This window comes from Pan troglodytes, chromosome 3, assembly GCF_028858775.2.
Source record: "Pan troglodytes isolate AG18354 chromosome 3, NHGRI_mPanTro3-v2.0_pri, whole genome shotgun sequence".
Classification (NCBI taxonomy): Eukaryota; Metazoa; Chordata; class Mammalia; order Primates; family Hominidae; genus Pan; species Pan troglodytes.
The window spans coordinates 83,101,874-83,117,814 of NC_072401.2; the positions used below are offsets into that span (position 1 = coordinate 83,101,874).

Consider the following 15,941-nt stretch of genomic DNA (forward strand, 5'->3'; position numbering starts at 1 on the left):
TGGAAACCTGTTCCCAATCAGCCCAGCTGTTGCCACCCAGGAACCTCTGGGGGTGGAAGGAATGTCAATAGGAGCCTATCCTAGAGGACAGAGGGGCGCAAATCCTTCCAAGGAAAAAACACAAATACCAAAGATGGGAGGGCCAACTGCCTATCCCATGACAGACGTGCCGGTTTCTAAAGGTCACAGAGATTACATCTGATGCGATGCCCTTTTTCTGATTTGCTGGCCTGAGGCTCATCATTAGAAATATTCACTGAGGAATAAGAAGTAGATGAAAAGAACAGCGCAGATGTAAGCCTGGGAGAGGAAGCTCAGCTCCTTCAGTGATAATCTTCAAGCCCGAATATATTCTTTCCACATTTCCTTCCAGCAGGCAAATAGTCATTGCCTATCTCTGGGGCATTTTTGTCACTCTGGCAAAGGCCCTTGATATGCATGAGTTCCTGCCTAAGTTGGGAATTTGCTAAAAGCTCAAGAGCTTTCCCTCTGAGGTTAAGCGGCAAAACAATTCAAAGAATGGCTTCTGTAATCACAGAATGCCTGTGGAAGAGCGCTGTCTATTTACTTACTGGGAACACCTGTGCTGCTGTAAATTGAAAATGATCATGAAATGAATGCTCCTTGATACCTGCATTGGAATGAATTTTGGCCCAACACTTCAACCTGTAAATAAAGATGCCTGCTGTCTTGGAAAGTCATGCCAAACAAGGGAACACCAGGGAGCTGTTTGGCTTTCATAGTGTGATTTTTCTTCTCGCAATGATTATTTATTGGGCAGCAACTCTGCTGGCCAGAGGATGGAACCACAAACAAAGCAGTGGTTTGCCTTCCTGCTCACCACTGTTCTTGGTCTTTGGGGGAAATTAAATTAAATTGGGTCATAATTAAAGCAGTGGTAGGGTAGGTCTGTATCTTTCTTTAAAGGCCATTGTCTTTGCTATTGAATCAGGAAACATAAGAATTTTTGAAAATATTTTCTCCTAAATTCCAGGCTGCAGAAGACAGTGAAGACAACCAAGGGGAATATTATCAGGTGTGGCCACGTGTGGTGAGGTCAGGGAGCTGGGGGAGGCATTTCTCTAGTCCCAGATACTCCTGCCTGCTGACTGATACCAGCAATTTCTCTTTCAAAGTTCTTGACTTGGCCAGGCATGGTGGCTCCTGCCTGTAATCCCAGCAGTTTGGGAGGCCAAAGAGGGCGGATCACTTGAGGTTGGGAGTTTGAGACTAGCTTGGCCAATGTGGTGAAATCCTATCTCTACTAAAAATACCAAAAAAATTAGCCGGGTATGGTGGAGTGTGCCTGTAGTCCCAGCTACTTGGGAGGCTGAGGCAGGAGAATCGCTTGAACCTGGGAGGCGGAGGTTGCAGTGAGCCGAGATCATGCCACTGCACTCCAGCCTGGATGACAGAGCAAGACTCCATCTCAAACAAAACAAAACAAACAAAAAACCACACACACACACAAAGTTGTTGACACTTGAATAAGGTGGTTCCCCAAAATGTAACTACTCATAAGCCTAACATTGATCAGAAGCCTCAATAACATAAATGTTGATCAACACGTATTTTGTATGTTATGTGTATCATACACTGTATTCTTACAATAAAGTAAGCTAGAGAAAAGAAATGCTTTAAGAAAGTCATAAGGAAGAGAAAATAGATTTACTATTCATGGAGTGAAAGTGGCTCATCATAAATGCCTTCATCCTCGTCATCTTCATGTTGAATAGTCTGAGAAGGATGATGAAGAGGAGGGATTGGTCTTTCTGTCTCAGGGGTGACAGAGGCAGAAGAAAATCTTCATGTAAATGTTTATACCATGTTTTTCAAGTGTCACACTATTTAAATTTAATGTGTTGTGATGGTTAATTTTATGGGTCAACATGGCTTGGCCACGCTGCCCAGATATTTGATCAAACATTATTCTGGATGTTTCTGTGAAGGTAATTTTTGGATGAGATGAACATTTAAACCGGTGGACTTGGAGTAAAGTGGGTCACCCTCCATCATGTGAGTGGGCCTCTCCCACAGTTGAAGTCCCTAATCAATGAAAGTCAGACCTCCCCTGAGCAAGGAGGACTTTTGCCAGCAGACCGCCTTTGGGCTCAAACTGCAACTCTTCTCTCATTCTTCAGCTTGCCGGCCTACCCTGTTAGATTTTGGACTTGCCAGTTTCCACAACTGCCTGAGCCAGTTCCTTAAAAGAAACCTCTCTCTGTGTTCACCCTGACTGTTACAAATGTCATGCTTACAAACATGTACATGCCTCTGCACTGCAGTAAGCATGACATTGCTGAAGCGCTGCAGTACAGCATGTTTACTATTTAACATTGTGTCTGTCATTTATACCTTACTGAGAAAAAGTGTGAGAGCCTCTCCTGAGGTCTGCTTTGATAGCAGGGAGAGAGAGTCTCCTGGAGTCCTGAATGGGGGAAACATCTGCCTTTGAGTCAGGGATAAAGTTGGCTCAGAAGAGAGGAGTTGGAGCTGAAGATTCGCTTTCGTTTACTAAGCCTTCTTCCTCCATTTTGTCTTCAGAGGGAAAACCACACCTGCTCCTATTTGGTTACCTTAAATGTATTTTGTGAGTACTCAATAAATAGTTGCTGAATGAGTTCTAGGGAACTGGGGGATGGGGACAAAGTGGTAAAGTAACTGAGAGTAGCTGGTATGTTCTAGCCATGTTTGCCTCTGCAATCTTATTTAATCTTCTCATCCACAAGGATAGTCCTATTGTGATGCTCATGGACTCTGGGTTTGACTTCTGGCTCAGCTGCTTTTTATGTGACTGGATAAATGGCTGAAGCTCTCTGTTCCTCTGTTTCTTTATGTGTAAGATGGGGATCATAATGTTAGTATAGTAAGTAAGTTAGCATGGCGTAGTATAGTAAGATCTAAGTATCTGTCATGCCTGGCATATGGTAAGGGCTGTGTTGGTAGAAGTGGGGAAACCCTTTCTTAGAAGACAGCTTTTATTACCTACATTTTCTAGATTTGATTGCCCAAAATCACATTGTTGCTCCAAGAAAAGGGAACAGTGATTTGAGTGCATGTCTGCCTGATACTAAAGCCTGCTGAACCCCATATGTTCTTTTAATACAGAAAAGAAAAAACAAACACATTTGAATGCCAGAGAGTTTTTAATAATTTCATTTGGCATCTCATGGTTTGGTACTTTATTTTGGATAAGCATTTGTTTAAAAATATATGTCTGGAATAAAAGGTTAGACTTATGAGCCCCCACAAATGCTGGCTAAAGCTCCGGAAGCTCAGTCTTCACCTTTGCCGTTCCGCTCAGTCAAAAGGTCACGGTCAGCTTAGCTTTCTCTGTGGCCAGCATCACACTATGAAATACTGGGTGATAAGATGAATGAGTGGAAAAAAAAAAAGAGCTCAGATGTAATGTAAGGGTGTTGATATTGGTGGGGTCTTATTTAACAGTTATTTATTGAGCTTTTGTTATGTGCCAGGCACTGATGCTAGAAGCTAGGGAGAAGACAGAAAAAAAAATTAAAAATAAAAAAAAAGGATAAGATGCAGTCCCTGAGATTGAGAAGCTTACAATCTGGTCCAGTGTCTCCACTGGGGTTGATTTTGCCCCCAGGGAACATTTGGCAATGCCTGGAAACACTTGGGTTTCTGCAGTTGGAAGGTGGTGGTGGTGTGGGTGTTAGAAGGGAGGGGGTTATGTGCTGCTGGCGTCTAGTGCATAAAGGCCAGAGATGCCCTAAATATTCAGTGGTACACAAGACAGCTCCCCACAATAAAGAATGATCCTGTCTAAAATGTTGATAGTGGTGAGATTGAGAAGCCCTGTGAGATGAAGCCTACACAGAGAAACTTAAATGACGATCTCAGGTGGTACCTAACTAGGAGCCACAGGGCAGGACTGACCATAGGTGCTTTGGGAACTGAAAGGAAGAGTACATGGGAGTGTATTGCAATGGAAGTCTTCCTTTCCAGGCTGGAGGCAGAAATGCACGATGTGTCTGTGAGAACAGAGCAAACGGAAGAAGCTGGTGCAGCAGGAATTGGTGAAAGCTAAAGTAGTCAGGGTGGGGTCACTTACGGAAGACCTTGAAAGTGGGGGAAGATATAATGCTGAGGATGAAGAGCAGTTGGCTGAAGCAGGCTTTTAGGGAAATGGGTATATGGGGTGAATCGAAGGAGACAGCTCAGAGCAGAGACTCTAGATTCAGGTTCACATCCTGGCTCCCCGCTTACTAGCCCTTTGTTGGTAAGGAGTAACCTCTCTGTGATTCAGATTCCTCATCTGTAAAACGGCATCTACTTCACAGAGTCATTGTGAGGACTAAGCGAATTAATGCAAAATTACAGGTACGAGTTGATGAGGGCTTAGCCTTGCTTATTGGAAGGGTGTAGAAGAAGGAAAAAGCCAAGCCCTGTGAACAGACTGATAGATTGATGGCAGATCAAATACAAAGGGTGGGGCTCAGGAAGAATCTAAGTTTTCTATGGTGGACTCATTCACAGACATGGGGAGATTGGAAAGGGGAAGCAACACAATGGTTTTCTTACTAAGGATAGTGAGGAAGATGATAATTCTGTTGGGGAAAAGGTAAGACAGAGGCCAAATTGGGGAAATAAAAATCCTTTTGCATCTATCACTAAAAGTTATGTACATGTAGAAAGCTATCAATCATAGAATGGGTACCTAACTATCAAATCACAGACCTATTTGATTTTCTGGGTTTTTCCTTTTCTTTATATAAGCTTTGAAATATTTCAAGCATACAGAAAAAAGTAGAAAATAACATAACAGGCTAGTGATTACTCAAGGATAAAGTGGCCATTATATACACTTTTTGGCTTTGATGATATTAAATAATTTGTTTATATTAAAACAGGAGGCTATATAGATGGTCAGAGCTCACCTTCCTGGACCATTTTCCAATGGCTTCCAGGCTGAGAACTGATTGCTCTGCTTGGCCTGTGGCCAAGTTGTTCTCTAGTATCTATGAAGCCTCCCTACTACATAGACTCCCAAGGTCTTATCTTCCTTTATTTCAAGGACTTCTATGACTGAGTTATTCCTCTCTGGTCACACTGTTCACCACTTCGGATTGAACCTGCTTGTTCTGTTCCAAATACCATTTGCAAATTTCCACTAGGAATGAATCAAGACAGGTACATCCTCTGAGCAAGCTTATAATTTTGTGCTCTTTCAAACATATTCATTCATTCATTCACTGAACAAATATTTATTGAGTATTCATTGTGTCAAAAAGTGTTGTAGCTTCTTGGGATATAATAATTGTGAACAAAATAGACAAAGGTGCTTGTTTACATACTAGTGAGGGAGACAAACAGCAAAGAAAAAAAGGTAAATAAATTGCACAGCATGTTAGAAGGTGAGAAATACATCAAAAAAGAAAGAAAAAGTAGAGCAGAGTGAGGAACCTCAAAAGTTAGGGAGTGCAGATGGCTGTAATGTCAAATCAGGGGGCTATTCACTTAGAAGATGAGATTTGAGCAAAGACTTGGAGGGATTGGAGGGAGTTAAGAAAGGAGGGAGGAGTGCTCTGGAAAAAACAAAAGCCAAGAATCTCTGGTGAGAGCAGGCCCTATGGCTCCAGCAGCAGCATTGCGGTGTGGCTGAGTGAGGTGAGCAGGAGCTTATTGCAGAGGAGATGAGAGGGAACAGGAGGCCAGATCATGGAGCATTTTATAGGCTCTTATGGAACATGTAGCTATAACCCTGAGTGAAATGGGGAGCTATTGTGGGGTTCTCAGACAAGGAGTAACATGATCCGACTTAAGACTTAAATTAATTACTCTGGCTGCTGTGCTGAGAATAAAGCATAGTGGGAGGAGGAGAAGCAGGAAGAAGTTAGGAGGCTTTTGGTGTGAGCCAGGTGAGGTGATGGTGGCTTATCCATGGTGGTGATGGATGAGATGGGGAAAGCAATAAGTATGTGTGTGTGTGTGTGTGTGTGTGTTTTAAATTGTGTTGAAATATATATATCAAAAATTTACCATTTTAACCATATTTGAGTGTACAGTTCAGCAGCATTAAGTACATTCACATTGTTATAAACCATAACCATTCTCTATCTCCAAAACTTTTTCATCATCCCAAATGGAAACTCTTGAATAAACAGCCTTCTGTATCCACAGGTTCAACATTGCTGGGTTCAACCAACTGTGGAACAAAAATATTTGAAAAAGAAGGATGGTTGTGTCTGTATTGAACATGTACAGACATTTTTTTCTTGTTATTATTCCCTAAACAATATAGTGTAACAATGATTTACATAGCATTTACATTGTATTAGGTATTATAAGTAATCCAGAGATGATTTAAAGTATATGTGAGGAAGTGTGTAGGTTACATGCAAATATGTCATTTTATATAAGGATCTTAAGCATCTATGGATTTTGATATCTGTCGGAGGATCTGGAACCAATCTCCCATGGACACTGGGGAAGTCTGTATTTTTTAAAGACACAGTCAGCAAACTTTCTTGATAAATTGGCCTGTGTGAGAGAGAGAGAGAGGAGTCAAGGATGACTAAGATTATTTACCTGAGCAACTGGAAAGACGGAATTGCTTTTGACAAGATGGAGAAGGGTGATAGAGCCCGTTTGGGGAGGCAGGAAGAAAAAGAGTTCAGATTTCATCTCCTGTTTACTTGAAGTATCTACTAGACATCCAAGTGGAGAATTTGAGAATGCATTTGGGTAGGTGAGTCTGGAGTTAATTAGAACTGGGCTAGATGTGTGTATTTTGATGTCATCAGCTGATAGATAGTTTTTAAGCTGCAGGAGGGAATGGGATAATCAAAAGAGTGAATAAGACAAAGAAAAGAAGAAATCAAAAGCTTTGCGGGAAATCTAGCATTATTCAGAGGTCAGGGAGGTAGAGAACAAAGCAGCAAAGGAGACTGACAAGGAGCAAAGCCAAGGGATATGGTACCAATGCTGCCAAGAGAGAGGTTCAGTAAGATGAGGACTTAGAGTTGACCGTTGGATTTAGTGGTGCATGGGTCACTGGTGACCTTAACAAGAGCAGTTTTGTTTTTTTTTCTAGAAGTGGTAGAGATGACAGCCTGACTGTAATGGAAGGAGAGCAGTTGGAGACAGCAAGTAACGAGCCTTATTTCTAGGGCCGGAGGACTGGCTCATGCCTTTAATCCCAGGACTTTGGGAGGCCTAGGTGGGCAGATCACTTGAGATCAGGAGTTTGAGACCAGCCTAGCCAAAATGGTGAAACCCCATCTCTACTAAAAATACAAAAATTTGCCGGGCATGGTGACAGGTGTCTGTAATCCCAGGTACTCTGGAGGCTGAGGCAGGAGAATTGCTTGAACCTGGGAGCCGGAGATTGCAGTGAGCCAAGATGGCACCAATGCACTCCAGTCTCGGCGACAGAGCGAGACTTGGTCTCAACCAAAAAAAAAAAAAGAGACTTATTTCTAGATTTTACAATAAATAGAGAGCAAATCAATGAAGGAAATAAGATCACGCGTAGTTTGTTTTGTTTTTAACAGCTGAAGTAACTGCATATATATACGTATATATGTATTTTATATATACATACGTATATACGTATATATGTGTATATATACGTATATATGTATTTTAATAGCTGAAGTAACTGCATATATATGTACATATATATATGTGTGTATGTATATATACACATATATGTATATACATATATACATACATATGCATATATACGTATATACATATGTATATACGTATGTATGTGTACGTATACATATATTTGTGTACGTGTGTGTGTGTGTGTGTATATATATGCTGATGATCCAGTAGAGGGGGAAAAAATGGTGATATAGGAGAAGGAGGGAGTATTTTTAAAATTTTGAATTTGAATACCTCCAAGTGGGCTTGGGCACAACATTTTGCCGCAGTCTACACTCTATTCTGACCTACTTCATTCATTTATGTAACCTACATTTGGTTTTGCATCCTGTGGCCTGAATAGATACAGATCTATTTGGGGCTCTAAAACAGCACTGGAATAAATTGGTTAAAATATAAATGAGACCCATTCCTGCCGAAGTCAACAGAGTCCTTAAGTGCTAATGTGCCCTCTCTTTGAAGAGTGATTTTTTGGCAGGTTCCTCATCCCAGCAGACACAGCAGATGAAAATGGCAGTCAGAAGCAGCTGAAATCCAAACACCAAAGAACATGATGTAGTGTAGATTCTTGGGAATTAGTAATTTATTTTATTTTTGTCTCCAGAAGTAAGTCTTTGGGTGGACCATGGAAAATGAGTGATTTCTGGGTGCAGGAAAAGGAAGAGAGAAATGGAAGAAAAGGAAGAGAGAAAGGAAGAGAGAAATCGGGGGGAGCAATGAAACAGCAGTGGGTGCAAAGGTGAGTCCTTGCCTGGGCTTGGACTTGAACTGTATGTCCATGGTAGAGAAGAGAGGTTTCCCACTGGACCATCAGTCTGTCCATGGCTCAACAACTGAGCAATGGTGACGTCCAAATCAGAGAAAGGTAAGTAACTGATGTATGAATGTAGGTTTAGAAGATCAACTTCTTTGATAGGAAAGGAACTAATATGTATTGATAATGTGTAGGGATTAAATTTTGCAGCCAGCCTGCAAAATGGCTCAGTGTTCCCCACCTTTTAGTATTCATTCCTCTCCATCCTAAACTTTATCTTGGAAACAAAAATCTGTAAGGGTTAGTTCAATGTCCTCCTAAGCCCTCTGGATTCTGGTTGGATTATACCTGTTGGGAACCTTGGAATGAAGTTGTAATGAGGTTGTTGTGTCCCTAAACAGCAGATCATTCATCTCCTCAAAGCGATCTCTGCTCTATTTTACTCTCTCTCACTCCTGGTCCTTGTGAACCTAGGGATGGTGACAGTTCCAGTACTGCTGGACCTGGGTTCCTGTATATCTTTTGTGGTTTTCACTTCTTTGTAATTAGTCCCTTTATAAATAACCCTTTCAAAGTTAATCTAAGTATGTCAAGTTTTCTCTTGTATCAGAAGTAGCTCTAGGAAGCAGATTCAGAGTTGGGTATGGGATTTATTTGGTCATATATTTAGAGGTCCAGAGATACTCTCTGCTGGAGAAATAACTCAGTTATCAATTAATCAAATTGTCATTGGTACTGCTTGGGATAAAGGGCAAAGAGAGGGCAAGATGCTGGCTTTATGGCATTTCAGGAAAACCCCAATAAGAGAATTGCAGCACAAACCCCTAGGAATATTTTCCATCTCAAAAACAGCTCCTGACTTTCTACTGGTAAAGACTGAATGCTTAATCACGGATCATCAAATAGTTAAGTGATCCAAGCTGCTTATCATGAGCTGGGTGTTATCTGATTCAATGGACTGTGAAATCAGTCATGCGTACTAGTTTTCTATCCTAATACAGAAGTGGCATATATGAAAATGGGCCCTAGCAGATCCAGAAGCTTCAAGAAAGCTTCATAAGCATGCAGCATCTATTCACATTGTACCTACTCTTTCTGCTTCTACTTCAATTCACACCAGTGGCCTCTTGGGTAGTTTTCCAACAGCTTATGGGAGGAAATCTCTGGCTTGATTTACAGGAAGATCTGCATCATAAATGTGTACCAACAGGAAATAGCCATTGTACTATAGCCTCATTCAGAGGTAGCCTGATAGATAGTGTTGAAATAAAGTCCTCCCAGAACTTCAGGAAACACATAAGTTTATTCACTTCATTAGGAAAAGAGATAGTCTGAGACACTGATCTACGTCGATTCATGGGCAATGGTAAAAACAAATTGGTCTGCCAATTTGGAAGGAACAAAATTGGGAGATTGGTGACAAGGAGATCTTGGGGAAAGGGATGTGGTTGAATTTCTTAGAACAGGGACAGAATAGGAAGATATAACCAGAGATTGACAAGATGACCCATGTTGTGGAGGGAGTTAGCTTTTTCTTAGTCTCACTGGTGCTTGTTCAATGGTCCCCGAATACCTTACCATGTGTCCCATAACTCCAAAGCAGCTGACTTGATAAAACAGAAGAATGGCCTTTTAAAGGCTCAATTACTATCACATCTGGAAGACACCATCTTGCAAAGTTCAGGTAGGGTCCTGTAGGATACAATAAAGTCTTAAACCATCAGCAAATATGCTTTTATTTTTCCATAGCCAGGATACATAAGTCTGGAAACAAAGCAGTGGAGATTGGAGCAGCCTCTCTCACCATTTCATCTAATAATGCACTGGAATATTGTTGTTTCCTTTCCCTGAGACTTTGGTTTTTGTAGGTTTGGAGATTCCATTGCCAAGAGAAGAATCCTTTTATTAGGGAATATTGAAAGTTGAACTGCCCTGTGGCCACTATGGGATTCCTTGTACTACTGAATTTATAGGCCCTGAAGGGGGTCAATGTAGCTGGGGTGATTATCCTGATTAACAGAGGAAAATTGGGTTGGTGCTTCACAATTACAGCAAAGAGGACTTTGTTTAAACATTAGGGAATGCATTAGTTTTATTTCTTAATATTCTTAATAGTCCTGGTCAATGGAAAACTGTAGCAACCCTACAAAGACAAGACTAAACAAAAACCCAAATCCTACAGGAATGGATATTTGGGCACCTCCTCCAGCCAAGGTGTTGGCAGTGGCAAAGGGGAAATGGAATGGATAATGGAAGAGGGCATATATGATTTCCACTTTAGGATGGGCCGAGCATGGTGACTCATAGCTGTAATCCCAGCACTTTGGGAGGCCAGGTTGGGCGGATCACTTGAGGTCAGGAGTCCGAGACTAGGCTGGCCAACATGGTGAAATCCCATCTCTACTAAAAACTACAAAAAATTAGCTGGGTGTGGTGGCACATGCCTGTAATCCCAGCTACTCAGGAGGCTGAGGCAGGAGAATCACTTGAACCTGGGAGGTAGAGGAGGTTGCAGTGAACCAAGATAGCACCACTGCACTCCAGCCTGGCCGACGCAGTGAGACTCTGTCTGAAAAAAAAGAAACAAAAAATGGATGCTGAGGGGTGGACTGTGCTGGATGTTTCCTGTCTGCCTCTCTCCCTGCTGGTCCACTCTCTGCCTTTCACCAGCCTGCTCTTTGCTCCTGTGTGATTTACATACAACCATCTGGCTTCCTGCTGGGTTAGGCCAATGGAGAGCCCAGCAAGGAGGGAGGGAGGACAGTGGAGTAAGGATATTTATCCTCCTGATTTTCTTGCTGTGAAGTCTCCTTGGGCAGTCTGTGTCCTTGGATGGATGATACATGCTCTTTTCCAGGTGGCCTGGGCCACAGATACCCTCTCCTTCTAGGTTCTGGTAACCTTCCCTTCCCTCCTCACTTGGTTAGGTGTGGTGATGGCTCAGCTCTGGATTCCTGCACTATCCTTGTAGTTTTACTACACTCTGCCTACATCTCTATACTTCCTTTTATAAATAAATCCTTCTCAACATATCCCAGTTTGAGTGTGCCTTCTGATTCTTGTTGGGATCCTGACTGATAATACTTACCTTTATGATCCAGGGACTTTAAAAGATGTTATCTGATTGATTCTTCACCACGATCCTATTATAATCAGCCTTCTTGATTACCCTCTTACTGTATACCTGGTATTGGTCTAGGAGTTTTACATGAATCGATTCAATTAGTCCTCACCATTGGCTTACGTGTTAGGCATCCTATTATTCCCATTTTACAGACGAGGAAACTGAAGCACAGAACATTTACTAGTTTACTCAAAGTCACAAAGTTAGACATTTATAGGGCTTCTCAAAGGGAGTACATACTATTTACCTCAGTTTTACAGTTAGGAAAATTAAGACTTAGAGAAGTAAAGGGACTTATCCAAGATGTAGTCAGCCAGGTGACTAGGGCTAAACCCCAGGTCTGTCTCCCCTCAAAGTGAATGCTCACCTCTAAGGTACTCTGCTGCCTCCAGAATATTTTTGGATGTCAATATGAGTATGAGCTGATGGGGAAATGTAGGTTCTATGAAAACAAAATATCCTTTTGAAATTCAAAATTTATTTATGTTTTTTTTTTGACAGAGTCTCACTCTGTCACCAGGGCTGGAGTGCAGTGGTGCAATCTCAGCTCACTGCAGCCTCCATCTCCCAGGCTCAAGGGATCCTCCCACCTCAGCCTCCTGAGTATTGAAGACTACAGGCATGCACCACCATGCCTGGCTAATTTTTTTAAAAAGTTTTTTGGGGTAGACATGGGGTTCTGCCATGTTGCCCAGGCTGATCTCGAACTCCTGGGCTCAAGCGATCTGCCTGCTTCGGCCTCCCAAGGTGCTGGGATTAGCGGCATGAGCCACCACCCTTGGCTTATTTATGGTCTTTAAAAAGGAAAATCATCTCACTTCAATAAAGATGAAGCTTGACAATGAAAGTCTAGGCATAACCTAGACTTACTAGCTAGTTCTTTCTTCAAATATTCAGTTTATCTTTAAACTTATTCCATAGTAAGAGCCTATGTTTTATGGAATACTATGCAGTAATAAAAACGAATGAGTTCATGTCCTTTGCAGGGACATGGATGAAGCTGGAAGCCATCATTCTCAGCAAACTAACACAGGAACAGAAAGCCCAACACTGCATATTCTCACTCATAAGTGGGAGTTGAACAATGAGAATATATGGACACAGAGAGGGGAACATCACACACCAGGGCCTGTTGTGGGGTGGAGGGCAAGGGGAGGGAGAGCATTAGGACAAATACCTAATGCATGCGGGGCTTAAAATCTAGATGATGGTTTGATAGGTGCAGCAAACTACCATGGCACATATATATCTATGTAACAAACCTGCTTGTTCTGCACATGTATCCCAGAACTTAAAGTAAAATTAAAAAAAAGAAAGAAAGAAATACCAATACCTAGATTCCTCCCCAGACAGTCTAATTTTTTTGGTCTGGGGTATGCAGGGTATGACCTGTACACCAGAATATTTTTTTTAAAGCTCCTCAGATAATTCTAACATGCAGCTAAGGTTTAGAACAATTTTTAATTACAATAAATAAGTAAAAGAATAAAAATCCCACTGAAATGTTGATGGAATTTTTAAAAAGAGCCTATGTTTTAAACATTTCAATTTAAAAAAATATGACAGATCTAATTCAAAATGCCTGCTAACAGATTTCCTAGGAGAGCATCACTTCTGGAATCCTATTCTCTTGTACATTTGTTAGCGAACATTAGCCCCGACAAAGGTAAAAGAGAATACACTGGTCATTTATCACTCACAGACTGAGGAAATGCAAAAACCAGGCCAGAGGAGAAGAGCCTGAGAAGGGAAACCACACTGGCCAAGGTGCCAGAAACTTATTTTTTGCTTTAGTGACAGTTATTTGTCTTCCACTAGTGAAGGAAGGCACGATCGAGACTTTCATACGCTTTATAATAATTCGCCTCACCCTTCCCTTAGAGACTCCCTCAATATCACGTACTCATGGCTTTCTAACAGCTGAGAAATGATCTGCTTTTCAGATAACACCATCCAGTCGGTTTTCTGTTGTTGCTGTTGCTGTTCAGTGCAGAAGCGGTAAGTCTACTTCTGAGGGCAATTTCTTGAAAATTAATTAATTACGTTTCTTTATTACCTGTGGAGTCACCATGTCTCTTTGCACCCGCTGTTCTCTCTACCTGGGAACCTTCTCCCATTTTCTCCCTGTTGAATGCCTATTTGTTTACAGGTCTAGGTCAAATGTCAGGTCATCTGGGATCCTTTCCTGATCCTTTAGATTTCGTTGTTCATTCCATTGCATTCCCACCATGTGCGGCATTGTTCTCCACTTAATTTTTATTTCATGTATGTTGTTTATAGGTCTGCGCTCCAATACGTATTTTTTCCCTTTAAGGGCAAGAATCCTATCTTAGTTATCTATCTCCCCAAAACTATCGGTGTATCTTATACTTTGGTGGCAGTAAATGACTCTGTAAGAATTAAATCCAAGGCAGCATGTTAACAGAAAAAGCTAACATTTAACAGGAGCTTCCTGTATATCAGATACTATGCTAAAAGATTTACGTTTATTAACCCATACAGTTCTCAAAACCACCCACTTTTTTTTTACGATCCCCATTTTACAGATGAGGAAATTGAAGATTAGAGAGGTTACATTGCTTACCCAAGGCCACACTATGAAATGGTGGAGCTGGGATTCAAACTCATGTTCCTAATCACTATACCATGTCTATTTATAACAAAAAGATACCATCAAATGAGGTAATGCATATAAAGTGACAAACACTGAGCCAGATATGGAGTAAGTTTTCATTACAATGATTATAATTTTATGCCCTGAAGATGCACCAGACTCTACTGGGAATGTGACATGTTTTCTCAATTTTATTTTATAACAACTCTATGCTCTTAGCACCTCTAGTTCCTGGAGAAGGAAACTTAAGTTCTTAAAACCAGTAATTTGCCCAGGGAGATGGAGTTAGGAAGCCTTCTAAATGAAAATGGAGTTGGAAAGAGACCTGGATTTTTCTACTATTTCTGTGAAAATCTAGTGGATGTATAGATACCTTTTGTACAAATAATTATTTGTAACATGATTGCTTTTCAATGTCAGACAAGTGAGAACACAGATAAGCCTGAGCACAGATGAAGAGCTTCCAGAAAAATACACCCAGCATCGCAGGCCGTGGCTCAGCCAATTGTCAAATAAGAAGCAAGTAAGTATCATTTTGACAGGCAAGAGGGGAATGGAGAAGGTTGTCTTTTTAGAGTCTTCATTCATGAGGTGCTGTTTGTTGCCCAGAATCTAGTATCCTGCTTGGCATAAAATAAGTGCTCAGTAATTTGTGAAGGAATGTTCTAGAAGAAAGTAAAAGTAAAAAGAAAAGACCAGTTAAAATAGGCTACTTATATTTAAAGGCAGAACTTGAAAATGGGCAATGAGTGGGAAAAAACATATTCTGGCTTCTGTCATTTTGAGGCTGAGATTAATTTTCACTTCAGTGAGAAACAGCATTCTTAGGAAGTATGGTAAACCCAAGCACAAACTGCCACCACATAAAAAGAAAAAGGCCATTTTTCTTCTTTTAAGGAGAAAAAAAATCCTTAAAACAAGGTAAAACTATTGAAGAGGAGTACATCATCTTTTGAAAATTTTGATATGAAAAGAAATCCAGTAAAATGCTGTCAAGAGAACTTGTGATCTCAAAAGTGTACAAAATGATGAGTGTGTTGCTGGATCCTAAAGGAGTTTTATAGTTAGTCCTTTTCTACATTTATCTCATCCTGGCTTCTGCCTTGGTGTAGCTGGATAAGAAAAGTGAGGCAGAAGGCAAATATGCTTTGTCCCTATATTTTTTAGTACAAATTATTAAAATGATAGTAAAACAACTCACTTATTGGTTTTCACAGTCCAACACGGGCCGTGTGCAGCCGTCAAAACGAAAGCCACTGCCTCCCCTCCCACCCTCTGAGGTTGCTGAAGAGAAGATCCAAGTCAAGGCACTTTATGATTTTCTGCCCAGAGAACCCTGTAATTTAGCCTTAAGGAGAGCAGAAGAATACCTGATACTGGAGAAATACAATCCTCACTGGTGGAAGGCAAGAGACCGTTTGGGGTAAGACACTTACATGACTTAGTCAGTATCCAATTCTTCCAACACAAAGAAGACTACTTAGTGACTCAGGCTTATAACTCTTCCCTCTGCATGAAATGGAATCTGTCCCCTCTCCCCCAGGATGTGTGAGAGAATGAGAGAACAGTGATTTCAGGCAGAGTCTCAGAACCAGATACACCTGGCTTCACATCCTGATGCTGCCGCTTACTATTGTGTGTCCCCGGGCAAGTCACTTACCGTCTCTGAGTTTTTGTTTCTTTATTTGTACAATGGAAATAATAATTCTGACAATGTAGGTTCTTATTCTAATTTGTGCTTTCATTTGGGAATTTGTCAGTTTTTTCCTGTTAAGCTCTAAGGTAAGTACAGAAATAGTATTTTATTCACTTTT

General features: G+C 41.1%; 1 protein-coding gene across 4 annotated transcripts in view; it reads left to right on the top strand.

The window, feature by feature from the left end:
* Positions 1 to 15,941, top strand: part of TXK (TXK tyrosine kinase) — a 68,042-nt gene that overhangs the window by 6,670 nt on the left and 45,431 nt on the right. For 2 of the 4 annotated variants that reach the window (XR_010156316.1, XM_063808914.1), the window contains exons 1-4: positions 8,396 to 8,500; positions 13,457 to 13,511; positions 14,548 to 14,650; positions 15,345 to 15,550. Coding sequence is in view for 3 of the 4 variants with exons in the window: in XM_063808914.1 (XP_063664984.1) it covers positions 8,476 to 8,500; positions 13,457 to 13,511; positions 14,548 to 14,650; positions 15,345 to 15,550 (389 nt within the window). In the remaining variant the exon portion in view is untranslated. Of the gene's footprint in view, positions 1 to 8,372; positions 8,501 to 13,456; positions 13,512 to 14,547; positions 14,651 to 15,344; positions 15,551 to 15,941 lie in introns of those variants that run through there. The other 2 variants (XM_016951783.3, XM_063808915.1) reach the window with 2 other exon arrangements.